Below are 25,245 nucleotides of genomic sequence, written 5' to 3'. Positions count from 1 at the left end.
ATCTATCTATCATGATAAGAGATGTGAAGAAGCTAATATTTAGCCTAAGCAACCCCACCGAAGACTTCTAGTCTCGTTCGATAACTAGCCGTCTTACCTGTGATTTTCCTGGTCCTATTGATATGTCAGAAGAACGAGTCGAAGCTGAATGGATTCCGGGAACGGTCCATCTCGTTGATGTTCATCACGACCTGGACGTCCAGCACAATGGAAGTTCTGATGTTGTTTTGATCCCTCAGCCGTCCGAGGACCCTAACGATCCACTGAGATGGTCCAAGATGAAGAAAGAGTTACAGTTTGCAATCTTGATGATGTGGTCGTTCTTGACCGCAGTGGCAACAAACTGGACTGGTCCAGCTTGGGACGCCTGGGTGGAGTACTTCAACACTACATACACAATTCTGAACGACACCTCAGCCGTGGGATGGTGTTTCCTCGGGATTGGTTGTGTGCTATTGCAACCACTTGCTATGAAATTCGGAAGAAGGGTGGTCTATCTCTTCGCTACCTTGTGCCAACTTTTTGGTAACGTGGTTGGCGGACTAGCCACTAACACAGGCTTTCTTTATGGTTGCAATATCATGACTTGCTTCGCGGGAGCGCCGTGCGATTCGCTTGTCCAGATCTCAGTCACCGATGTTTTCTTCCAGCACGAAAGAGCCAACCGTATTTCGCTTCTCACTTTCAGTTTGTACTCTGGGTCATTCCTAGGCCCTATTGCTGCTGGATACATCATCGAGTCCCAAGACTGGCAATGGTGCTATTGGTATTTGGTGATATTTTTTGGTGTCCTATTCTTCGCTCAGGTGTTTTTTATGGAAGACAGTACTTTTGTGAGACATGATCTGAAGAAACAAGAGGAAGCTGTGATTGAACAGGTCCTCAGTCGCGAGTCAGAGGTTAAACCCCAGCCAGAAGTCAAGGTTGACGAAGAGGACATGGCTTCCGTTCCAGCAAAAAGAACATATCGCCAAAAGTTGGGTATTGTGGAAACTGAGTACAACGATAAACGCCCATACTGGGTTATCATGATCCGTCCTCTTATGATTGGTGGACTGCCTGCTGTTTTCTGGGGTGGGTTTGTTTATGGTGTCCAAGTTATGTGGCTTTCGTTGCTATCGACCACCGAGGCCGAGTTCTTTGTTGTTCCGCCATACAATTTTGGTACTGCTGCACTTGGAGATACAAACTTCAGTGCACTTATTGGATGTTTCTTTGGAGCATTCTGGGGAGGCATACTTTCCGACAAATTTGTTCTCTGGATGGCTAGAAAACGTGATGGTGTTCTTGAGCCAGAATACCGGTTATGGTTCCTGTTGCTTCCTGCAGTCATTAATTCGACTGGTTTACTGATGTACGGATTGGGATTAAACAATGGAATCCACTGGATTCTTCCTGGAGGATTTGGTATGGCGTTCATTGGCTTTGGAATTGGTTCAGGCGGTGCTCTCATCCTCACATATGCTTTAGATTGTTACCCCGAGCTACAGAGTGAAGCCATGGTGTTCATGCTGTTCATCAGAAACATGATTGGAATGAGCTTTACATTTGCTATTCAGCCGTGGTTGGATGCATGCGGAATTGTTACCACTACTTGGCTGATGTTCATGTTATCGATGGTTTTCAACTTCAGCTGCCTGCTGTTTATCATTTGGGGAAAGAAATTCAGAATCTGGACGAAAAACTACTATGTCAAGTATTCTGACCCCCATGTTATTTTCTAAGTACTGTCTCAAGAAGACTTTATGTGTTGCGAATCTCCGTAAATTGCACAGTGTGCATTCGTGTTAGGCGCCAAATTTAGAATTTGGGAAACTTAAAAATTGGAGCTGCTATTTAGATAACATTCCAAGATTTTAAGTTTTCTCCGCAATAATGGAATCTTTCGACGTCGAACAAATTATCGACAAACTTCGTGTCAAAGAGAAAGTACAATTGCTATCATTAAAGGATTTCTGGCACACATACAATGTTGATAGACTTGAAATACCTTCGGTGAGATTGAGCGATGGCCCAAATGGCGTTCGGGGAACTAAATTTTTTAGATCTGTTCCTTCTGCTTGCTTCAGTTCGGGGACAGCATTGGCTGCAACCTTCAATGAGGAATTGCTCGAGGATCTGGGAAAACTCATGGCCAAGGAAGCTCATCATAAAGGTGCCCATGTGATTCTTGGCCCCACGTGCAACATTGCCAGGGGTCCCTTAGGTGGCCGGGGATTTGAATCTTTCAGTGAAGATCCATATCTTTCAGGAATTGCCGCTGCTGCTATCATTAATGGAATACAATCTCAGGGTGTGGGGGCGACTATCAAGCACTTCGTCTGTAATGACATTGAAAATGAGAGAAACTCAATTGACGTTATTCTATCGGAGAGAGCATTGAGAGAAGTCTACTTGCTACCCTTCCAGATCGCCATCGCCAAATCGAAACCAAAATGCGTGATGAGCTCCTACAACAAGGTCTCTGGGGAGCACGTCTCTCAGTCCAAGCGACTGCTGACCGATATCCTGAGAAAGGAGTGGGGTTGGGACGGATTGATTATGTCAGATTGGTTTGGTGTTTACTCGATCAAAGCTTCCTTGGATGCAGGACTCGACCTTGAGTGTCCGGGATATCCACTTATGAGAAAGCATGACGCCGTGATGCATGCTATCGCATCCAGAGAGATTAGCATGGATGTAATCGATGATAGAGTTCGAAACGTTCTAAAGCTTGTTAAACAATCGATTGAATCCAAAATCCAATTTAATGCCCCTGAAGACTCAAAGAACAACACACAGGAAACTTCCTCAGTTATAAGAAAAGCCGCTGCTGAAGCAGTGATTCTGCTCAAAAACGAAGAATCAATATTACCTTTACAAAGATCGGACAAGATTGCAGTCATTGGCCCAAATGCAGCTACACCAAGGATTTTTGGTGGAGGATCCGCATCAGTCAATAGTTATTATGGAGTGTCGATCTTGGAAGGAATTAAGAGCAAATTGGAAGACGCTCCGCCTTATTCTTTAGGATGTGATATTTCAAGAAACATGAATGACTTGGGAAAACTATCGTCCTACGACGGGGAACCCGGAGTGTGGATCAAATCATACAAAGAGCCTGCAGATTATCCACATAGAACACTTCTTGAGGAGTTTAGACACGAGTTTTCAAACTTACTGCTATTCGACTACGTTCACAAAGACAACGATTCATCACTGTTCTTCTTAGATATTGAAGGAGAGTTCACTTCACCAAAGACAAATAACTACAAAATTCACTTATCTTGTCTTGGCACAGCATTACTGTATATCGATGGTAAGCTTTTTATAGATGACAAGACTCATCAAAGGATGGGATTTGGAGCTATCGGCGCGAAGTCTAGAGGTGAAACTAAAAGCATCAAGCTCGAAAAGGGTCAGACAATCAAGTACAAAGTGGAATTTGGCTCTGCACAGACATTCACTCTTGAAACTTTAGACTTAGTTGGATCAAACGGAGGTGGGTCTCTCTCTTTGACAATTGGCGAGGACATCTCAGACGAAACTAGAATCCAGGAAGCAAAAGAAGTTGCCAACTCAGCAGATAAGGTAATTTTGTGTGTCGGAACATCTAACGAATGGGAGAGCGAGGGATTTGATAGGCCAGACATGGACCTACCTGGGTCTCAAATCCAGTTGATCGAAGAAATTGTGAGTATGAACAAGAATGTGGTGCTGGTGAATTTATCTGGAACTCCAGTGACGCTTCCTTTTACCGATCAGATTCCTGCCATAGTTCAAGGATGGTTCAACGGAATGGAATCCGGAAACGCTATTGCCGATATTCTCTATGGAGATACGAATCCGTCAGGTAAACTACCTTTAACATGGCCGAAAAGGTGTGAGGATAACCCTGCTTTCTTGAATTTCCACTCCGATAAGGGAAAAGTGGTTTATGGTGAAGATGTGTTTGTCGGTTACCGTTACTATGAGAAAACGAAGAATCTACCACTATTCGATTTTGGCTTCGGTTTGTCCTACACAGACTTCAAGATTTCAAATCTCAGGGTTGATACCGACATTGAAACCTTGAAGTGCACGGTTGATGTCCAGAACGTTGGCTTAGTAGAAGGAGCAGAAGTTGTCCAGCTCTACATTGGATCTTCGTCGAATACTGTTGGAGTTTCTCGTCCAGTCAAGGAGTTTAAAGGATGCAAAAAGGTGTTTTTAAAGCCTCAGAAGTCAGCTGAGGTCTCAATCTCCGTTCCTATCAAATACGCTTGTTCATATTTTGATGTGGAGCATGAGAAGTGGTCTGTGGAGAAAGGGGATTACTCTGTTTACGTTGGGAATTCCTCCAATTCCTCCAAGCTCCTTGTCTCCAAGATTTCTGTTGCGCAACCTTTCTTATGGGCTGGTCTATAATAGCTACAATAAACTTTGTTTCTTTGTCTTGAGACGACGTACAGATTCATTTTGAAAGTCTATGGTCTAGTTAGATTCGATTTATTTTAAGGTGTCGAAATGCAATTGCTTTCCTTAAAAATGGTCCACAACATTTTAAGAAAATCCGGTCTCATCAGCTTGTTCCTCCTTATAATCTGGATCTTTCTTGAACTCAGAATCTTTTTCCTCGTCTGAAATTTCTGGTGTCTTCTCATCCCCGTCCTTGTTCCAAGTCAAGATGTAGTTGACGATGAAGGTGAAGAAGACCATACCAAAACATGCAAACACCAAGTAGAAACACTTGTCAACGTTCTTTTTGAGATCCGGCGGATTAGTTCCAATAATCGATGCCGACGCTGCGCTTCCAAGACAAATTCCAACTTGGCCAAACGTTTGGAATATTCCACTTCCAGTTGCTTGCAAATGTAGAGGGACTTGTGTTATGATGGTGGTGTAAACTATTTGGTAGTAAGCGTTGATAGCCCAGCCCATCAGAAAGAGACTAACTAACTCATACTTCCAGTAACCACCAGGGCCAAATTTGGAAGTCCAAATGGACATTCCAAGACACACCGCACTTGAGAACATAATCAAATGCTTGTCTCCCAATTTCTGAGGAATAGATGGCCTCCAAACTATGCTTCCAAAAATGATACCGACAACAATTGGAAAAACTCTCAATCCTGAAATGAGAGCCGAATCATGATCATAAGCCTGATGATACTCTATAAGTCCCAACTGCATCACTGCGTACGCACAATAGTAAAATAAGGATCCAAAAGAGGAGATGACAAACAAACGGACTTTTCCAAGCTCTGTTGGGAACATGACCAAAAGCTGACTTTTCCAGTTAGTGGAACCAGGGTGTTTCTTTTTGTATGGTCCAATGTAGAGGAGCTCATATGCGGCAACAGCGACCACAATGACGACTCCAATAGGAATCGGCACATACGCTTTCGGAGAATTCCAGCCTGTGCCGGCCTCAGTCAATCCCAAGATCACCAGAAGTAATCCAACCACCAAAAAAAATGCCCCGTAGTAGTCCAAGTTCTTTAAACTCATATCGCTATGTGGTTCTACGGGAATGATGATGAACCACAGAGTGATGAAGCAAACCGTGCACACACCAAATGTGAAATAAAAAAATGCTTTGTATCCAATTGAAGTAAGCGAAAATGCTCCACCAATGACGGTACCCACTCCAGCAGTCGAAGTAAGGACCACAAGAAGGATTCTGATTGCAATGAGTAATTGTTTGCCCTGAAAATATGATGCCGTGAGACCCATTCCTGTCGGAATTAAAGCAGCAGCCGCAATACCTTGAATAGCTCTAAAGACAATTAGTGCAATTGCATTGGGAACCACAGCGCAGATCAAGGTAGAAATAGACATCAACAGGAGTCCAGCGAGATAAATTTTATGAAGGCCAAGCACGTCGCCAAATTTGCCCAGCAAAATAATGAAGGATCCAAGAGTGAGCGAATAGCCAGAAATCACCCAGGAAACAGTCGCGTAATCTTCGTGTAACTTCTCTTCCAAACTTTCCACCATAGTGAAACCAGCACTCATACAGAGGTTGTCCATTGCCACCCCAATAAGAATGAAAAAGTATGCAATATACTTTCTGTTCATCGTTTCTGTTCTCCAAGATGCGATATTCATGGGAAACAAGAGTGAATTTATAGGGTTAAGTTTATAATCAGTTGCTTTGTAATTGCTCGCTATATTAATAAGAAACCGCTGGACCGTTATTTGGGAGGCTGACACGCGCGGAATATAATAGAAACCGGAATTGCATTTTATTTTTCGCCCTTGTCTCCAGATCCGAATAGTAAAACTTGGTTGTGAAATATTAAATTAGTCGTGAATCCAAAAGATTTTTCTCAAATACCCAAAAGTAACAAGCGAAAACATCATCAGATGTGTATTAGAGGCGAGCATAGAAAACATAGCTGCCCTTTACATGATGAAAAGACCATCTTAAGGCTGTTTTCCAAAAAAATTAAAGTTCAAAAAAACAATCAAACTTAATTGTTTATGCACGGTTACAGCCGTGCGTTTAGGTCGCCGAGTCCGAATGATTACCAATCAAAACATTCGCATTATTTACACATTTTTGCACCAGCAACATCCCAAGCCTCTTTAGGAGCATATAGAGACCACAACTATCATTTAGGTACCAATTTTGTTGTAGGGGCCCACTAAACGGTGATCAATTTATTTGGCATCAATTATTTTCGGTAATTTCAAACCCTTGGGCAAACAAAAGAGTGCATGACGAATAATTCCGCCATCTCTAGAAAAACCCCCACGGTCAATCGCCACATCGCTGATCCTATTGTTTTTCTTGCTTTAGATTTTGTACCTGATTTGTAATACATTTTCTCAACTGTATAGTAGTTTAACTCGATTTGCCCTAGTTCGAGTTTTGAATTTATAATCACTTTTACCCCGAAAAAAAATCGAGCTATTCCGCCACAACATTATTGGTGTCCCAGTTGGTGGGTCTATTTGATGCTAGTAATTATTGCAAATAGATTCCCTAACGCATGGGCTCTCAACACAATCTTGAATGACAGCCAAAATCAGCACAAAAGAAAAAAAATCACACCAACTAGCCTCACTTGTGCAAAATTGTCTCCATAAATGTATTTTTTTGGCCGCTACTTCTGTTATCAATTTTTTTTATGTCCCGAAGGAATTTCCGTTACGAAGAATATTTTGTTTCCGGTCGCGTTTTCGTGATGATAAGGAATACGCAAAAGCCCTGGATAGATATCAATTAGCTGAAAATTTCAATTTCATCCGACATAAGATGGAGAAGCCAATTCTTGTTATTGGAGCAGGAACGTTCGGATTATCCACCGCTCTAGAGCTCAGTCGCTCTGGATACAGAAACATCACTTGTTTCGACAAGTATCCTGTCCCTTCGCCGATTGCAGCGGGAAATGATAGCAATAAGATCATTAACTATGGAGGAATTTACAACCCATCCGAAACTCAGCCACCCTCCAAACAGATTAAAGTCGACGCTTTCAAATTGTGGGCAAGTGACCCTGTGTACAAGCCACACTATCACCCAGTTGGCTTCATCTACGCCGGTTGCTCGTATGATGTGATCTCTCCTCGTATTTCTCCTGGAGCCGAGTATCTGGAGTCTACTGAAAAAATCAAACGGTATCTTCCAGTACTGACCGGACCACTGACAAACTGGCAAGGAGTGAAACTTAATGATATGGATGGTTGGCTACATGCTCGAAATGCTTTGATATCCGCTTTTGAAGAATGCCAAAAACTTGGCGTGAAATTCAAGTTTGGTACTGAGGGGGAAATTACCTCTCTTCTCCAGCAGGATGGAAGAGTCGAGGGAGTCGTCTCGAAGTCAGGAAAAACTTACTTGGGTGACACAATTATTCTTTGTGCCGGCCCGAATGTGGTGTCTCTGTTTGATTTTGAGTCTCAGCTACAGGCCAAAGGATTTACACTTGCGCATATCAAGGTGACCACCGAGGAAGCCAAGAAATTCAAAGGATTACCGGTGATTATGAATGCCGAGCGGGGATTCTTCTTTGAGCCGGACGAAAATGATGAATTAAAAATCTGCAACGAGTTTCCCGGATACATTAACTTGAATTCCGAGGGAGAATCCATTCCTTTATTTGTCAATGCTATTCCTACCGAGTCTGCAGATGCAATTCGAGAGTTTTTGAGAGAAACCATGCCAGAGTTTAGCGAGAGACCTTTTGTGAAAACGAGAACATGCTGGTGCACCGACTCTCCAGATAGGCAGCTAATATTGAGCCACCATCCTGATTTTGGGAACTTGATCTTAGCTTCTGGGGATTCAGGACTGTCCTTCATGCTGATGCCGGCTATAGGAAAATATGTTACAAATTTGGTTAAAGGCGAACCTGGTATCAAAGAGTGGAAATGGAGACCGGAAACGTCTCTAAATCGAGACGATAAGCAAAACAGACATGGTGGAGATGGAGTTGTGAAGGATCTAAAAGATATCAAACAATGGGTCTCTATTGAAAACTCTCTCCCACACGCGATAGATTTCGCGAATGCGAAGATGTAAAGAATTTCTTATCAGATATGCATGTGAGCTTTTCCGATAAGATAGAGCTTACTCATGCGGTAGCTACTTCTGGAAAATATATAACCCTAAGCAAACTCTCTTGTTTGGCCAGTATGAAGGAACAGGGAATTTCTGACGTGGTCGAGGTCAATGATCATTTATCTGTGGAATCAAAGAACTCCCACTATGAGGAGGGAGCAGTGATTGGCGAGATTGAAGGAAAAGGTAAATTTCGTAGATCTTTCAGCACCAGACATATCCAAATTGTTACCCTTGGTTCGAACATTGGCTCAGGTATTTTCATTTCCACGGGTAAATCCCTTCGGTTCGCGGGTCCCGGAAACATGATTGTCGGATATACGATTGTCTGTGCCATGGTCATATGTGTGCTTGATCTGATCACAGAAATGTCTATTGTTTATCCCTCCAGTGGAAATTTCATTGATTTTACGGAACGATTCCTTGACCCAGCAGCGGCTTTTGCGATTGGATTAGGTGAATGGCTAGCCTGGACTACAGTGATGGCCTCTGAGGGATCAGCAACGACAAGTTTGATTAGTTATTGGACAGATGCCGTTCCTGTGGCAGCATGGATGTCAATTATCGTCGTCGTGACATTTGCAATCCATGGTTTACCAAACATTTGGTTTGCTGAGTTCCAATATGTTACTGCCATTATGAAGATGGTCATGTTGGTCATGATCACTATCACGTGTATTGTCATGTGTGCTGGCGGAGGTCCAACTGGATCAGTTCATGGAGGACAGTATTGGGATACAACCAAATATGAACTATTCAAAAATGGAGTCAGAGGTATTTCATATTGCTGTTTGTACTGCCTGTGGGGAGTTGGAGATCAGGTGTTTGTGGGGATGCTTGCAGGAGAAGCCAAATGTCCTAGATTCAGTATGCCAAGAACAGTCAAGAGCGCGGGATTGAGAATTTTCGGATTCTTTATGATTCTGGTGATGTTCATCACACTTCTCGTCCCAGAAACCGATGAAAGGCTCTACGGAACTGCAGGGTCAATTGCAAGCTCACCCTTTATCATTGCAATGAATGATGCTGGAATAAAAGTTGTGCCAGATATTATTAATGCTTTGATGGCAATCTGTCTGATTCTCGGAGGACTTGAACCAATCTATATTGCTTCAAGATGTCTGAGACACTTGGCCATTCGTGGAATGTTACCCAAGTTCATTGCTAACGTTGATAAGAAAGGTAGGCCCTTATGCTCCCTGGCGATTACATTTGTGTTCACCGTGGCTTTCACGTACATGAACTGTGCCAGTACCGGTGCTACCGTGTTCTCATGGTTCTCATCTGTGACTACCACGATTTTCATGGTTGTGTGGGTTGTCCTTGGATTGGTTTCTCTCAGATTCAGAATGGCAGTCAGTAAGCAAAAGTCTGGTATTCTTGATACTCCGTTTGCCTACAAGTCAAAGCTCTACCCAATTGGACCCATTTTTGTTTCCCTAGGTTCTTTCTTGATTCTCGTGGGTTTATTCTATGCATCCTTATTTCCAGTGGGTGGAAGTCCAAACGCATATGATTTCTTTGAAACATACCTGGGAGTTCCATTGGTTTTGGTTGCATATGTCTCCTATAAGCTTATCCGTCGCACAAAATTTGCCAGATCGAGTACAATTGATTTGTTGGAAGGCTACAGGCCTTTGAGTGACGAGGAAGTCACTATAATGGAATCATACACCTCAATGCCTTGGTATCGCAGACTTTGGACATATGTGAACGTGATTGACGAGAAGGATTTGACATAATTTGTTTAAAAATTCAAACCACTTTATTTGGTTGCAGACAGTTCTTGATTAGCCAGATGTCTGATTTTTTGTTGCCCGGGTGTACTCCCCTCTCCCAGAACACCAAACTCATTTAGACCCAGAACTCTAAAACCGTCCTCGGAAAAAATATATTTTTCGATACCATGATCCGGGTAGCTGTTTTCGTCAGGGCCATCGCCCAACTCATACACGAAGTCTCTCGGCTTCGTTTTCTTTAGAAACGAATCTTTCGTATACAGAAGTGTTTCAATATTGTACCCACATAGAGGTGTATGGGAAATGAACATCACACTCGAATCTTTGGTTTCAATGCGTTCTTTATCTATCTTATGGAGTAAATCTGCATGCCAAAGGACAAAATCGCCGTGCTTCACATAAGGATGCCAATCACTGATCTGTCATAAATTAAATGTTGGAGCAGTTCAAGATCTTAAGCCATAATCCGACCCGAGCCTGGGGTAGCTCCAGGAAACTTAAAAGATTCCACATCGATCAGGCTTCCCCCCATTCTACTTCACTCCTTTACTTTAATCTTCATATCAAAAATTTTTCCTCAGAGCAAGAGCCGCAGGTATTGCAATCCGTCAATTCTTCGACAGCGCTACTGGTATAGCGATGACTTTTCTTTTGCCCATCGGAATGGACAATATGAAAGGAAATTTCTATTTGCTAAATGGAGCATGGGCCGTTTTATTTATCCCAACTATTGGCTACTACTTTGTTGAAACCAATGGCCTCTCATTGGAAAGAAATGCAGAGAAATTTGGCGACAAGCCAGAGGCTGCAAATCTGCAGGACAATTACCGGCAACAGAATGAAAAGTGGAACAAGCAGTGCTGCCTCATGAGGAGAGGGTCTAACTGTTAATTTTCTGAGTTTCCGGCTTCAAAGTTGTGGCTCACTTTATTTTTATTGTCGTCATCAGCTCGAAAAGAAAATTGAACCTTAATTAATTCAACGATCACCGGAGATTCGTCTACGATGGATTGATTACTTTGCAACAACGTTTAACATACTAAACCTCGGTTTCAATTATTGCTATGCCATGGAATAACATATTTCTTGGAAGGTTTACTGATCAGCAAGATGCATCTACTACTGGTTGGCTCATTAATTTACCACTGCTGGAAACGCAATGACAGTAATATCCAGTTGGCGTTATTCGAATAGAATGAGGTTGACTTCTGAGTACCCTGAGCAATACTTTGAAGTAAGTGTGCTACGTCTCTAATCTTTCAAAGCCTTGGCTACCCATATCCATTTACGTTGAACGATAACAGACAGATAAATTTCTACTCTGGGAATCAAAATGCCCGACGTAAAGCGGAGGTCAAACGGCGAAAATTGAAATCAAAAATCCGGATAGGAAGTTACCTTATCTCCTATCAATTTATGCATCACAGGAGCGGGCAGCAGCTGGTTATCGAAAAGCGGCTCTTGCGGATGGATTTTTTCACCTTTTAGGTCCATTTGACATAGTCCAGGCAATTGACTTCGAAAGACATCTAGCCTGAAGGACTGAAATACGTGTTTGCAAGACTGAAACATTGTCCCAAATGCGTTCTTCGCAATCATAGCCAAACAACAGGAAACGAAGTTCTTGTCCCCTCTATTTTTCCAGCATGATCCCGTCCCACTTGATAGTCTTCTCGCTCGATAACAGAATAGTTTTTTCTACGGCAAAGAAAAAAATAATTTTGAGCGCATACAATAGCTTTATTGTCGTTCATGCGGGATGTCAAAGAACCTTTTTTGAGGCACACGGCACGATTTGAAGCTCACAAAAAATTTTAATCAGAGATAACAGTTTGACTGGCAAAGTTTATGAATTTCATCAGAAGAGTGGACCAGTTCATCTCGATCAGAGATGAATCTGAGAATGATCCAACTAAGCTTCGCGCAAACCATGATTTGAAGCCTACCCCACCAAAGGAGAGAACCTGGGAGATGTACAACTATTTTATTGTCTGGTTCCAGAGTGTTTTAACGGTCACGGCATGGAATACTGGCCCATCTCTTGTTCAAACTACAGGTCTCGATTATCGGCAAGTTATATATGCAGGACTCATAGCTAGTTTCTGGGCAGCACTTATGGTGTCTCTCGCTGCCTGGCCCGGTGCTACTTACCATATTGGGTACCCTGTCCTGGCGAGAAGCGTTTTTGGGCCAAGACTCGCTAAATTTTTTGTCCTTGTTCGTTTATTCGTCGCTGCAATGTGGTTCAGTGTTAACAGTTATAACGGAGCCATGTGTTTGGTTGTTTGCTTCCGTTGTGTTTTCGGCCACAGATGGGTCAACCTTCCAAATCATTTGCCTGCCAGTGCTGATATCACTACGGCACAGATGATTTCGTTCCTGGTTTATTGGATTGGTCAGTTCTCCCTCATGTTCTTGCATCCTAGAAAGATTCGGTGGTTTTTCTTGGTGAAAGGATTAATAATGCCATTTGCTTGCTTCGGGATTTTTATATTCTGTATGATCAAAGGACATGGTGCTAGTGGATTTGACATCGATGTTACCTCATACAACACTTCAAGAGGTAATAAATGGATGTATGTTTTCAATTCTGTTGCAGGAGCGCTGTCACCTATGATTGTGAACCAACCTGATATCGCTCGTTATGCTAAGAAGAAGTCCCATGTTCTTATACCCCAAGCATTGGGACTTATTATCGCTCAGATGTTGATTCTTATTTTAGGAATGGCCTGCAACTCGGCTCTCAAAAAGGCTTATGGTGAGTCTTACTGGAGTTTGTGGGAAATGTTTGATGCCATTTTGGATCGCGGTTGGTCGGCCAAAACTCGTTTTGCCATTTTCTTGTGCGCCTTTGCATTCACCTTGTCGGCTGCTGGTACCAATGTGTTTGGAAACTCTATCCCATTTGCTGCAGACATCTCATTCCTTTTACCGAAGTACTTCACAATTGTGAGAGGCCAGATCTTCTTGGGACTGCTGACATGGGCACTCGTTCCATGGAAAACAGTCAACTCCGCTGAAACATTGATCAACTTCTTAGGATCTTATTCTATTTTCCTTGGACCTGTTTTAGCATGCATACTCGTCGACTTCTACATTTTCAGAAGAGGAAATCTTCATGTACCGTCACTTTACACTAAAAAACCAGGATCCCTTTACTGGAACTGGCATGGTTGCAATGTATGGGGTTTTTGTGCATGGATTATCTCTCCTGTGATTGCCATTCCTGGCTTTGTCAGATCGTACCACATGAACATCCTCAACCAAAGGTGGTCTGACATTTTCAATTGCGGCTGGCTTTATACATTTTTGATTGCATCTGGAGCCTACTTGCTTCTTGGATATTTCTTCAGACCAAAAATCTATCCAGATGAGCATGCTGATGCCCCAACCACTTTCGAGTATATGGTCCCTACAAACGGATTCTTTGAAGATGATGAACCAATCAACGGGGTTGGCCACCCATCAGTCATGAGCTACACCTCGAAAGACGAGGAAGAAGTCAGCGTGGAGGACATGAAGGCAGAGAAAGTAGTGTTGACGGAAAACCCAGTGGAGTAAATCCCCGTTTATCTTTTAATGACTAGAAGAAAGGCTAATAAAACTTCAATCAGTTACGTGCTTTTGGGTAGTGTTAATTGGGAAATTGATAGAGTTCATGTGCCAAAGTACTATACGTCATCAACTTCTGATTTGAAGTTGACATCAAGGCAACGTTTCGTTCGGAAAGTTAAACCTCTGAGTTGAATAAATAGTGTGTTTGTGTGCATTCTTTTTATCCGACCCAGGATACAAAACTGAGCACCTTGTACACCATTCGGGGAATGACCAATTTCTTCCTTCCCAAGTATCGCCCACGGGATCTTCATTTTCCATGGATTCTGCAACGAGCTCGCACTGCTCCCAGACACGCAGAACATTTAGTCCCATGATTTTCTTGATATCGTTTTCGGTGGCATTTGTTTTCTGCCAAACTTTGACGATCAAGTCAGGATACTTCGAGACATCTGTCAATCCTTTAGGTCCTGTTGAAGCCATACCATCAAAATCAGAACCTAGCCCGACATGATCCCATCCGATCAGGTTCACAATATGCAGGATATGGTCCACACAATCGTCAATTGTAGCTTCTTTCGCACCAGGCTTCTGAACAAAACCAGGCACAAAAGTCACACAAACCACACCTCCGTTCTCCTTGACCATCTGAAGAACATCGTCTTTCACATTCCTCAGATGTCCAGTAACAGAATAAGCCGAACTGTGTGAAAATATAACCGGTGCTTTAGTTATGTCCAATGTATCAATCATCGTCTGATGGGAAACATGACTCAAATCAACCATCATTCCCAACCTATTAAACTCTTTAATTGCCCGACGACCGTAGTCTGTCAAGCCTTTATCTTCTTTTCCTGCAATCACAGTTGTGCAGCCTGTAGCAAAAGGGTTATCGCAGTTGTGAGTAAGGGTCACATAACGCACACCTAATTCATGATACTGTCTTAAAACAGCCAAGGAAGTATCCACCTGGTGCAAACCTTCCACACCAAGCGCAATTGAAATCTTTCCTGTACTCAAATATTCTTTGAGTGCGTCGTCAGCTTTGGTCACAAACGTCATTTTGTTTGGATATTTCCGAATTATACGTTTGACGATGTCTACTTGCTCGAGAGTATCGCGAACCACACTGTTAGCCGTATCAAAATCCTGATATAACTCGTCAGGGTTGGGAGGCTCGATCCAGCAGCTGAAGAATTGCAAACCAACACCACCCTCCTTCAAACGAAGGAGATCTGTTTGCCCTATCAGAGGCGAATCTAGATCGAATTTTTCGTCATCAAGATCCAGATGCAACTGCAACCGGACTAGATAGGGAAGGTCATTGTGAGTATCAACGACTGGCACAGCTTTGAGCAAATCTTTGAATTTTATCTGCAGGTCTTCTACCATATCGACAAAACTTGTATCGATTCGCACAGAGGATTTCTTCTCATCTAAGTGCTGTTTATATCTTGCAATATTTCCTAAATCGGACATCTGCCCGATAAGAAATTTCTAGTTGGGTTTCCAAGATAGGGCGGAAAAAACTAATAGCCGGACATTAAAGTCCGTCAGGACAATCTAGAAAAACTACTAAAAAACCTGAACCATAGGCCCCCCTAATAGCCTATCATCGATCTTGATATAACGACAAGGTTCAAAATCTCGTTTGATCATGGGCTCAGAAAGCCAATATATCTCCCTAGATCCATTCCTTCCAGAATGCAGCGAATTTTTGTTTCGTTGTTAAAGGATTATGCCTGAGGTCCTCTTGATATTCTCTGAATTTTGCCTCCAAGTCCAATCTCCGTCCGGTATCAAAATCCATATCTTCGTATTTGACAATCTTGGTTTTCTTCCAAAACTTGTAGCCAAGGTAGATGATGGCAGAAAGAGGGAACATGATGTATGAGTCAATGAACCAGCTATGATCAAAAGGTTTCAGATACATCCAGCCTTGAATTAAAGCAAGGAAAAGATTCATAAAAACCGAAAAGCATGGAATAATAGGATACCACAGACATTTGAAAGGCAGGTCTGACACCTTTCTTCCCGAGCGTACCCATCCTATTCTGAACCGAATTTGACAAAACGAAATTGCACCCCAGACAAAAAATGTTGAGACTCCGGAGATACTGACGAAGTACGAATAAGCATCTTTGGTACCACTACCAACCGCAAGAAGACCCAAGAATCCAAGTAAATTGAATGTGACAGCTGCAACATACGGAACTCCCCTCTTGTTGACTCTTTTGAAGAACTGAGGAAATGGAACCATCTTCTCATTAGCCATGTTGACAATGGTTCTTGTTCCAATGTAGATCGCAGAGTTTATAGCACTTAGGGAAACAATGACCACAAATGCGTTCACAAGATGGTATGATGAGTGCCACCCTGCGTTGTACAGGGCAACATAGATTGGCGCCTGCAAATTCTTTACAGTTCCTTGGAAGTGAGGATCGTTATAAGGAACTGTGATTCCATAACTGAGTGAGATTCCAAGAAAGATGTAAAGAATTCTGATGATTGTTTGTCTGACTGCAATCGGAATAGCACGAATTGGATTTTTGGCTTCTGCAGAATTCAACGCAGTTAATTCCACACCAACATAACCAGTTGAACAGTAGATAATTGCATTAGCAAGTGATTTCATTGGTGTCTTATCTGCCCATGGTGTTTCAAAGTTTTTAAAGCCAAATGCTGGAGTCCCCTTAACTCCACCACACATGTAAACAATCGTGAAAATATAGAACAAGGTCAGTCCCACTAATTTGATTATAGCAAGCCAGTACTCAGCTTCGCCGTATCCACCAACGCCAATAAATTGGATACCCATGAAGAAAGCCCAGAAAAGCAAAAAATAGCCCCATTCAGGAACCGCTGGTCCCCAAAAATTCATCGTTGAGCACAGACCAATCATTTCAGCCATTAAACAGCAGACCCAAAGAATCAGATAGTTATAAGAGGTCATTGCAGCGAATGCTTCGTCGACAAATCTTGTCATATGGTTGGTGAAACCATTTGTAGCTGGAAATAATGAACTGAGCTCACCAACCGATTGCATCAAACTAAAAGCTAGCAACCCGATGATAGAGTAATCAACAACCAAAGCTGCAGGTCCGTCATTGTGTAGATAGACCCCCAAACCAACAATTGCACCCGGACCAATGATTCCACCCAAAGACATCAATGTGATATGCCTTGTTTTCAGACCTCTTCTCAGACCCGAATTAGGATCGAAAGAAGTGACTGATTCAATATCATCAACCTCAACGTCGTCAACAACGACGGTTGTCCCAAATTTTTCTTCCTTCTCCATTCAATTTTTTTTGAAGCCAAGGCTATATGTGGACAGATCTTAGTATTTAAGGGACCACACACGGCGTATAGCAGTGAAACTTCCCTTTTTGACCTGATAAGAGCGAACCTATTACACGACCTGATGGCGAAAAAAGATATGAACGACAATCCTTATCATCACTTTTTTAAATGCAAATCGGAAAACTTTGCCAAAGATAGCGTGATAGCGATGTTCATGCTTACTCGAGTTTATAGTTCGTGGATTTCTATTGTTGAGTTAGCCGCGGGATTCTCATCTGCTTAAAGAGAAACGTTCTGTCAGACTCCTCCTGCCAAACATGTACGGCGTTGTTGACGTCCCCTGATGCATTCCGTTTACATGATAGGCAGGTAAGTGTGATTTTTGAATCCAAAATGTAGGCGCTTAAAGAACACCAAAATTCAAAATGAAGATGATAAGAGATAAGAAAAAGTACAGCATTTTTGATGTGGCTTGAAAAAGCTACCTAAAAATTTTGAATTTTGAAATGTTTGACAGGGAGCTGGGTAGTACATTGATATGGTATGGCCCACCCATACTAATGGAAACAACTGACGACACCATATAGCTTACTACTTGCTGCCCGTGGATTTGAGTTTCTGAAATAATATCAAGTCGAACATCCTGTCAAAATTCCAAATAATACTTATAATCACTGAAACCAAAACCAGATCTTCTACGAGATGTAGCCTGTAAGAGCTCAGAACGGAATGTCCAATCGATCATCAACTCTAATGAAGCGACCCGACTTAATAGGCGCATTGATAGCAGCAATGATCTGGGAAGCACTGAGCTCGGGTGTAATGCTAACACCTTCGAGCATCGATTTAATCTCATCATTTCCTGCTGACAGTATATCCACTGCAAACATACCCATGTCTGTTGCAACCATACCGGGGTGAAGAGCAACAAAAGTAATCTTTGGAACCTCCTCACTGAGTTTGCGAACGATGAAATTCAATGCTGCCTTCGAAGCCCCATAAGCACTAGTAGAGACCGGAAGAGAAGTTTGAATTGAGCCTGCAGCAGTCGACACAAAGTAAGCTTTTGGGCTAGGTGCTTTCTCAACAAGAGACTGGATTTGCTGAAATACCATTGCTGGTCCAACTGCATTGGTGACAAAGTGATCGATCCACTGGTGCCTTGGAGTGTTGGCCACAGGTGAAAAAGACCTGGCAATACCTGCATTCATGATAGCAACGTCAATAGCAATATCACCCAGCTGTTCTGGAAGCTTTTCGATCGAAGACTGATCATCAACGTCCAACACAACGGTACTGACGTTTGACTTCTTGGCCAGTTCAAGCAATTCAGGAGCAGATGAACGGTAGGAAGCAATCACAGTGTTATTCTGGTCGTCACTGAGCTGCTTCGCAAGCTCAAGGCCAATTCCTCTGGAGGCCCCGGCAATAAAATAGGTAGGCATCGATGATTTGTGATGATGAGAGACCTGGTCAACACCACACCATATTTATATATGAGAGTCCGGTCATGTTGGAAAGGCAAACACGTTCCGATGAATTAGTGAGCATTTGTTGAAAAAATCTTTTCGGCTATCAACTGTGCCGGAATACGGTTGTCATTTGTAAGCGTTCCATGGAATTACCTATTTTGTAAATCCAGAAATTTGTCAGGGCTCCGTTTTTGTTGAAAATAAAGATGTTGGTATTTTCGATGTGATCCACACACAGCACCGAAACAGTAGACCAGATGAAAATTTCTATAAACTAGCTCACTGATTGATACGCATATCTGGTGAATTTCTTCGATATTTGGTTCCCAACAAACAATTTACCTCGCTGACCTATACTACTGACATATATTCCCCAAATAAATTTGCATAACTTTGATCAGTGTTAGAGCCTTATACAATAGTGCTAGAAAGGAATATCCATTTGGTCGTCCGCTCTAATAAAGCGTCCAGAGATGGACGGAGAATGAATGGATCTTATAACGTTTGCTGCACTGGCTTCTGGGCTGATGGAGGATTGCATGAGCATGGCTTTGAGTTCTTGGTTGCCGTTTGCAATGGAATCAATCGAGTCTTCGCCTGTTTCTGTAGCGACCATACCGGGATGGATCGCTAGGAAGATGATTGTGGGATGTTCTTCACTGAGTTTTTTGATGGCAAAGTTGAGGGCGGCCTTGGATGCGCCGTACGCACTGCTCCGCAAAGGAAGAAAGCTTTGAATGGAGCCAGCGACGGATGAAATGAAAATCGCTTTTGCAGAGGGAGCAAGCAAGTGTTGTAGCTGTTGAAACACCATTACCGGGCCAATGGTATTGGTGGTGAAATGGTCGATCCAGAGCTGTCTCGGGGTTTGAGCAACAGGTAAGAAGCTGCGAGCAATACCTGCGTTGAGGACGATAACGTCGATAGACACCCCGGAAAGCTGTTGTGGCAGCGATTCAATGGAGTTTTGGTCGTTGATATCCAGAACCACGGTCTTCACATTATCCGTCTCTGCCAGCTCAAAAAGTTCAGGAGCAGAAGTACGATAGGACGCGATGACGGTGTTGTTCTTGTCGTTACTAAGTTGCTTGGTGAGTTCGAGGCCGATACCCCTCGAGGCTCCGGCAATAAAGTAAGTGGGCATTACGAATACAAGCTATTGAAGGTCTTATTTATAGGATCTTGTGGTCTTTCTTCCGAGAATTCAGCATCCGAGATATACATGAAATTTGTAATCTGACAAGAAAGACTAGATTTTACCGAAAAAGGGTCCACATCCATGCACTAGAGAAGCGATTACGTATACGTTGCAAGACTATGTTGCGAAAGAGCAGTGGACGAAAAGAGCATGCAGGCCCTTGAACTTGAGACTACCGTGTCCCTAGCGTACATTGCATAAATAACTAACAGTTCTCGTTGTTCACGGTCGGCACTGGCACTCGCAAGGACTCCGTCGGTGACCCAGTTTTGAAGTCTGGCCTACTGCCTCGCTGCACCGCACAATATAAATTAGCACAGACAAACACTTTCGCAATTTCAGCCTCTTGTATTATGTCTTCCCTGGCGTTCTATATGGATTACAATAATAAGACCTCCGCATGCGAAAGTGAAGTTTTTGTTCACCGTTCATAGGGATTTGCTGTGCTACGGTTCATTTTTGAGTTCGAGGGCCTGTCCAAGGTTATCAAGTTAAAAAGTCAGCAATATGAATATCTAGATGTCTCTGCAGTAAACTGCTGGGACTTGTTTCTGGTTCAGTAGTTCATAGCTCAACCATAAAACGTGTGCGATGTTCTGGCTTGAGGTGCCGCCTGAGCTGGTACGTGCCGTGCTCGTGCAGAAATGTGCGTTTCCTCATTCCCCGAGCGCGGCGATTGCAGCGCTGTTCAGCTCAAAAGTGTGCGTAACTTGCTCCTTTGGCGGAACAAACATCCTCTTGAATGCTCCCAGCTGCTTTTGTTAGGCTGCGAGAACTTGGGCTTGAACCTATAGGAGCTGTACCCCTGCACTTCTACGCCCGCCTTATCGCTGGTAATTGCGACAGCAACCGTGAGCAGAACATTTGAGTCCGCCGCGTGTAGCTCCGACTGGAGAGCAAACGTGCTGTAGGGGAGGCGGTGACGCCAAACGGGAAGAGCACTGGCTTCTGAATGGATTCGTAGTAGCTGTAAGAGACAAATATGTCTTCGGGGTAAATGACGTTTTCTCGGTCGGTCTTGTATGTCAAACAGTTTGGGATGTCTCTGCGAGCAAGGGGGGATGCCATTGAGGGCTCTGCGGGCGGGTTCAGGTCGCCAAATATGACATGTATCTCAAACTCGAGAAACAGGTGTGCTTGCGGCTGCGCACGGTTAGGACAGATCTCGACTCCAGCGAGCACGGGTCGGGACACTGAAGCAACCTGAGCCGGTACGAGGTAAACATCCAGACGATTGCTGTATCGAGGTAATTGCGAGCGGACCTCCAGAAGCACAAATGGCTGTTTCTGTTTCTGTGAGGTTCCCCGAGCATAAGAGTGTTATCTGCAATGGCGAAAGCTTTTCACTTACGTAAACCCTAGAAACCGCCCAAAAGAATGACAGAAATATTACGTAAGGAGAAGGCGCACGGACGGTTTTTGCAAAGCTCGTGGATCTCGTTTGCAAGGACCGGGCTGTGCAGGCGGTGGGCGTTGCCGGAAGAGGCAATAGATAAGGGTACGGAGCGGAAAAATAGCGACGCACCGGAACGTAAGAGGGTGGAAGAGGGTGGCCTATTATGTGGTAGGCAAGGTACAACATTTGCTCAGATACACTTGATTGGTGTTCCTCGAATGGGCACCGGTGCTGCAGCTTGGCAATTTTGATTGACTGATAGTGAAATTAGTATCGCCCAACGGTTTCCGCCTCTTGGCCGGAGCTGCAAATAGCCAAATGAAAAAAAAAAAAAAAAAAAAAAAAAAATAGTCCACAACCTATGAACAAGAAGCATGTGGCATTCTTCTTCATCCTGCTGGGGATCTCGCTGGACAATCTCAGCGTGAGTGCGGGGTTCACGCTGACGCAGAGTCTGGAACGCCAGCTTCGGGAAGATTATACTACTGTCTCGTGGGTGGTCTCTGTCTACTCTCTGACGCTTGGCTCGTGCATCATTCTGGTGGGCAAGCTGGGCGACGTTGTGGGGCTGCACCGGGTGTTCTTTGCCGGGCTGGTGGTGCTGTGTGTGTCGACACTGGTGATTGCGCTGGTTCCTAAGGTGGTTCCCCTGATTGTGTTCCGGGCGATCCAGGGGGTGGCCGGGGCTGCACTGATTCCGACCGGCATGGGGCTAACGGCGTCATACTTCCAGGGCAAAGAGCGCGCGCTCGCGATGAGGCTTCTGATGCTGACGCTCACGACATCGGCGGGGATCGGCACCGTTTTCGGGGGAGCGTTCTCGCTCACCGCCATTGGGTACCGGGCATTCTTCTTCTACGTGTTTGGGGCGAGCGTGTTGTGTCTTGGGAGCTTGTCCTACTTCATGGTTCCGGTTGCGCCGCATAAGACGATCAAGCTTGCAGATCTCGACTACGTGGGAGCGCTGTGCCTTGTGGGTGGGCTGCTTCTGGTCATCCTTGGGCTGACTGAGGCCGGGTCAGGGTGGAGCTCCGCAAAGGCGTATGTGCCGATCCCGGTCGGGGTGGCTGTTGTTGCGCTCGTGGCGGTATTTGAGATCGCTTACATTGGCCGGTTTCAGCGGAGGGTTACGGACGTACACGACTGGCGCAGCCGGGTGGTAGTGCTGTTCCCGCGCGAGCTGGGCACTGTCCGGCTGTACGTGATCTCGTGCTGCGCGAGCCTGTTCTACTTCTGTGCATACAGCGTGATCCTACTATCGCTTATCCAGTTCCACGAGCGGTACGATCGTGATTCACCGCTGGTTGCCGCGCTCAGAGTGTTGCCTATTTCAGTCGGGATAATCTGCGGGAACTTTTTCTGGCGAGTGTCGTACACGCGCAAGGTAGACGAGAGGATACTGATCATTGGCGCGACAGTGTCGTGTATATGCATGTCCGTGTGGGCGTCCCGGTGCAGCCCGGGGCAGTACTGGCGGTACGAGCTGGTGAGTCTGCTTCTTCTCGGCGCGTCGACGAACGTCTTCTACCAGATTGTGTACACGACCATTCTGGTGAAGGTCCCGCTGCACCTGCAGGCGAACGGAAGTGGAATATTCCAAACCTTTGGCCAGGTGGGCATTGCGCTCGGTAGCGCAGCGACCGCGTCTATCGTTGGCGGAGAGCAGACGGAACTGGACGAAAGTGTCAAAAAGTGCTTCTATCTAATATTTGCATGCTACGCGATGGTGATCACCATGTATGGGACGCACTTAATGCTATCCAAGGGTGAGCGGAACCAAGATCACGAGATGCAGCTTGATGGTCAACCTTTGTCCGGCAGTTCTCTCAAGTAAAAACTATATAAAAAAAACCGAAGAGGCCTTGATTATCGAAAACGCGACGCAATTCACGGGAGGGAATTCAGGTAGTCCTCCCTTGAGCAACGCTCTAGAAGATATGCTTATTTGCAGGCGACTGGTAGTGATATATTTCGTCGGCCCGGAGGTTCTCACAGTAACTGGCAGGCGATCGCTAATGCTGGTTGTGCTTACTTGCTCACAGAATGCGGATTTCACTTTCCTCTTTGCGGAGCAAATCTGCCTCTTGGTTGGCCATGCTGAACACAGCCTTCATGCTGTGGTCGATCTTGACCAGCCCTCCGTACGCGGTTGCCGGATGGTCGATGGTGAGGATTAAACATGCGCCTGTCATCATGGCGGATTCGAAGATGAAAAAAATGGTTTCGTTGGTTGCAAGGTTGCTGTCGAACCCGTCAAACAGCTCTGCGATCCTGTATATCGAGCGAATGAAGATGAGGAGGACCGCAATACTGACCAGGTAAGGGAAAATTGTGAATATGTTTCTCTGTCTCACGGCCGCGTATTCTGGGACAAAGTGGGCGTCCCCATGGCGGTTGTGTTCCCTGCGCCACCTGAAAATGAACGAATACCAGCACAGCTGAAAGAAGAACATGGAAACGACCTGGACAATCAAGCCAGCAATTAAAATGGACTTTCCGGTCTGGTAGCTGTTGCCGGCATTGGACGACGAGAGTCCACCTCCTGCAGACTGCAGCAAGATGGCCAGCACATCGCACCCGATGAACACAAAGGTGTACTGATTGGGACGGAGCAGAGACAGACGAGGAGAGACTACTGTGGTCACCTGAGCAAGCAGGTAGTATATACCAGCCATCAGGAAACAGGGTGCAATTGTCAAACCGACCATCTGCATCACATAGTAATTGAACGATGACATCTGTCCGTGCAGCAGAATACGTCCCAAGTATCCGACAAACTCGAGAGCTAGCCCGATGGTCCACGAGACTGCAAACCACCTGTGTTTGTTGTAGAAACCATAGATCAGGTGGAAGAGGAGGAAAAAAGACATCAGACCAAGAAACACGGCGTTCCCCGCAACAGACGGTTTCTTGCCTTTCAGATATTCATGCCCCTCGCGCTTGACCAGCTCTGGAACTTCCGCAGAGATGCGTTTGAAGTAATCGATACCATCACAGATTAGCTCACTCGCTACGATCTGCTTGCCGGCAATCTTGTGTGCCAGCAGCAGAGTGCTGTCTTTCCCAGCGTCCATCGTCAGGATGTTTCTTGATTCAAATCTATAGACAACTCCTCTTATGTGAGAAAAGTCGCAGTTATGGGTTTATAAGGTGCCGAAACACCAGTCTATATAGAACAATGCATTGGGGCAGGCTGAGCTTTTGAACAGACGAAAAATTTAGTCAGATTTTTTTGTGGCGGAGCAATATCCCCAGTTTCGGCTGCTTTTTTTTTACCTTGCATTCGAACAATAGGCCTCGTCTCTTTCGCGATTGAAACCGCACTAGTAAATTGTTAGCGCATCAACATACGTAAGGCCATTGTTTAGACAGTTTTTGTGTTTTGTTTGTGATCGCAGCCAAAACTGCTCAGATGACGGCAAGATCCGACGATGTGCCTAAGAACAAAATCTGGGGCACGAAGGTGTGGCCGAACAAGAAACGAAGGAATTGGTGGGAAGAAGCTGCGAGGTCACGCCTCGTGGCAGCCCGACAGCCAGCGGGTCTCAGAACGCAAACTGGGTGGTGGCAAGATGTGATAGTGGACTAGGCGTGCAAGATTGAAAGTGTGATCAAGAGACTTCGGTATTTATGAAGAGCTTCTCGTGGGCGGTTTTTGGCTGGCTTTCTTGGTGCAGGGATGTACTGGAGCGAACCCGAAGTGGTGTGCGCACGCCCCTCCGAAAGGGGAAAGGACGCGTAAACGGAGAAGGGAGGGAGAGGAAAAAAGTAGAGCAGTGAAATTAAAAAGATGGGAAAATAAAAGATGGGGGGAGTAGGAGAGGGTAGGAGGGGGAGGGAAGTGGGAGAGGAGGGGAGAAGAAGGGAAGGAGGGAGGAAGGAACTGGTGAGAGTGTTATGGGGAGTGAAGTGGGAGTGAGAAGCAGTGGTGAGGAGCAGGACTGGGTGGGGGGTGGAGAAGGAAAGAGAAGCGTGTGGGAGACCGGGTAACGATTGCCGTTGGGTGGCGGGTGGCGGGTGGCGGGTGGCGGGTGGCGGGTGGCGGGTGGCGGGTG

The 25,245-nt window shown here is 44.7% G+C and overlaps 15 protein-coding genes across 15 annotated transcripts; 5 read left to right on the top strand and 10 right to left on the bottom strand.

The window, feature by feature from the left end:
• Window positions 1–122: 122 nt before the first annotated feature.
• Window positions 123–1,724, top strand: OGAPHI_001703 (uncharacterized protein; the record flags this gene model as incomplete). The annotated part of the gene is made up of 1 exon (XM_046202493.1): window positions 123–1,724. One exon carries the CDS (start codon window positions 123–125, stop codon window positions 1,722–1,724), a length of 1,602 nt encoding a protein of 533 aa, XP_046062363.1.
• Window positions 1,085–1,453, bottom strand: OGAPHI_001704 (uncharacterized protein; the record flags this gene model as incomplete). The annotated part of the gene is made up of 1 exon (XM_046202494.1): window positions 1,085–1,453. One exon carries the CDS (start codon window positions 1,451–1,453, stop codon window positions 1,085–1,087), a length of 369 nt encoding a protein of 122 aa, XP_046062364.1.
• A 151-nt stretch (window positions 1,725–1,875) lies between the features above and the next one.
• Window positions 1,876–4,386, top strand: OGAPHI_001701 (uncharacterized protein; the record flags this gene model as incomplete). Its single annotated transcript, XM_046202491.1, has 1 exon — window positions 1,876–4,386. One exon carries the CDS (start codon window positions 1,876–1,878, stop codon window positions 4,384–4,386), a length of 2,511 nt encoding a protein of 836 aa, XP_046062361.1.
• OGAPHI_001702 (uncharacterized protein) lies at window positions 3,399–3,632 on the bottom strand (the record flags this gene model as incomplete). Its single annotated transcript, XM_046202492.1, has 1 exon — window positions 3,399–3,632. One exon carries the CDS (start codon window positions 3,630–3,632, stop codon window positions 3,399–3,401), a length of 234 nt encoding a protein of 77 aa, XP_046062362.1.
• A 135-nt stretch (window positions 4,387–4,521) lies between the features above and the next one.
• On the bottom strand, window positions 4,522–5,991 carry OGAPHI_001700 (uncharacterized protein; the record flags this gene model as incomplete). The annotated part of the gene is made up of 1 exon (XM_046202490.1): window positions 4,522–5,991. The coding sequence occupies one exon, from the start codon at window positions 5,989–5,991 to the stop codon at window positions 4,522–4,524; it is 1,470 nt and encodes a 489-aa protein (XP_046062360.1).
• Window positions 5,992–7,222: 1,231 nt separating this feature from the next.
• OGAPHI_001698 (uncharacterized protein) lies at window positions 7,223–8,488 on the top strand (the record flags this gene model as incomplete). The annotated part of the gene is made up of 1 exon (XM_046202488.1): window positions 7,223–8,488. One exon carries the CDS (start codon window positions 7,223–7,225, stop codon window positions 8,486–8,488), a length of 1,266 nt encoding a protein of 421 aa, XP_046062358.1.
• Window positions 7,867–8,268, bottom strand: OGAPHI_001699 (uncharacterized protein; the record flags this gene model as incomplete). The annotated part of the gene is made up of 1 exon (XM_046202489.1): window positions 7,867–8,268. One exon carries the CDS (start codon window positions 8,266–8,268, stop codon window positions 7,867–7,869), a length of 402 nt encoding a protein of 133 aa, XP_046062359.1.
• Window positions 8,489–8,601: 113 nt separating the features above from the next.
• Window positions 8,602–10,269, top strand: OGAPHI_001696 (uncharacterized protein; the record flags this gene model as incomplete). Its single annotated transcript, XM_046202484.1, has 1 exon — window positions 8,602–10,269. The coding sequence occupies one exon, from the start codon at window positions 8,602–8,604 to the stop codon at window positions 10,267–10,269; it is 1,668 nt and encodes a 555-aa protein (XP_046062356.1).
• OGAPHI_001697 (uncharacterized protein) lies at window positions 9,630–9,833 on the bottom strand (the record flags this gene model as incomplete). Its single annotated transcript, XM_046202485.1, has 1 exon — window positions 9,630–9,833. One exon carries the CDS (start codon window positions 9,831–9,833, stop codon window positions 9,630–9,632), a length of 204 nt encoding a protein of 67 aa, XP_046062357.1.
• Window positions 10,270–12,114: 1,845 nt separating the features above from the next.
• OGAPHI_001695 (uncharacterized protein) lies at window positions 12,115–13,827 on the top strand (the record flags this gene model as incomplete). Its single annotated transcript, XM_046202483.1, has 1 exon — window positions 12,115–13,827. One exon carries the CDS (start codon window positions 12,115–12,117, stop codon window positions 13,825–13,827), a length of 1,713 nt encoding a protein of 570 aa, XP_046062355.1.
• A 144-nt stretch (window positions 13,828–13,971) lies between these two features.
• On the bottom strand, window positions 13,972–15,300 carry OGAPHI_001694 (uncharacterized protein; the record flags this gene model as incomplete). The annotated part of the gene is made up of 1 exon (XM_046202482.1): window positions 13,972–15,300. The coding sequence occupies one exon, from the start codon at window positions 15,298–15,300 to the stop codon at window positions 13,972–13,974; it is 1,329 nt and encodes a 442-aa protein (XP_046062354.1).
• Window positions 15,301–15,505: 205 nt separating this feature from the next.
• OGAPHI_001693 (uncharacterized protein) lies at window positions 15,506–17,122 on the bottom strand (the record flags this gene model as incomplete). Its single annotated transcript, XM_046202481.1, has 1 exon — window positions 15,506–17,122. The coding sequence occupies one exon, from the start codon at window positions 17,120–17,122 to the stop codon at window positions 15,506–15,508; it is 1,617 nt and encodes a 538-aa protein (XP_046062353.1).
• Window positions 17,123–17,843: 721 nt separating this feature from the next.
• Window positions 17,844–18,569, bottom strand: OGAPHI_001692 (uncharacterized protein; the record flags this gene model as incomplete). The annotated part of the gene is made up of 1 exon (XM_046202480.1): window positions 17,844–18,569. The coding sequence occupies one exon, from the start codon at window positions 18,567–18,569 to the stop codon at window positions 17,844–17,846; it is 726 nt and encodes a 241-aa protein (XP_046062352.1).
• A 451-nt stretch (window positions 18,570–19,020) lies between these two features.
• Window positions 19,021–19,740, bottom strand: OGAPHI_001691 (uncharacterized protein; the record flags this gene model as incomplete). Its single annotated transcript, XM_046202479.1, has 1 exon — window positions 19,021–19,740. One exon carries the CDS (start codon window positions 19,738–19,740, stop codon window positions 19,021–19,023), a length of 720 nt encoding a protein of 239 aa, XP_046062351.1.
• A 3,486-nt stretch (window positions 19,741–23,226) lies between these two features.
• On the bottom strand, window positions 23,227–24,264 carry OGAPHI_001690 (uncharacterized protein; the record flags this gene model as incomplete). Its single annotated transcript, XM_046202478.1, has 1 exon — window positions 23,227–24,264. The coding sequence occupies one exon, from the start codon at window positions 24,262–24,264 to the stop codon at window positions 23,227–23,229; it is 1,038 nt and encodes a 345-aa protein (XP_046062350.1).
• Window positions 24,265–25,245: the final 981 nt, after the last annotated feature.

Source organism: Ogataea philodendri, assembly GCF_020536065.1.
Source record: "Ogataea philodendri strain CBS6075 chromosome Unknown scaffold1, whole genome shotgun sequence".
NCBI classification, from domain to species: Eukaryota; Fungi; Ascomycota; class Pichiomycetes; order Pichiales; family Pichiaceae; genus Ogataea; species Ogataea philodendri.
The sequence above is the reverse complement of the archived record's forward strand: the minus strand, read 5'-3'. Positions and strand labels throughout refer to the sequence as shown.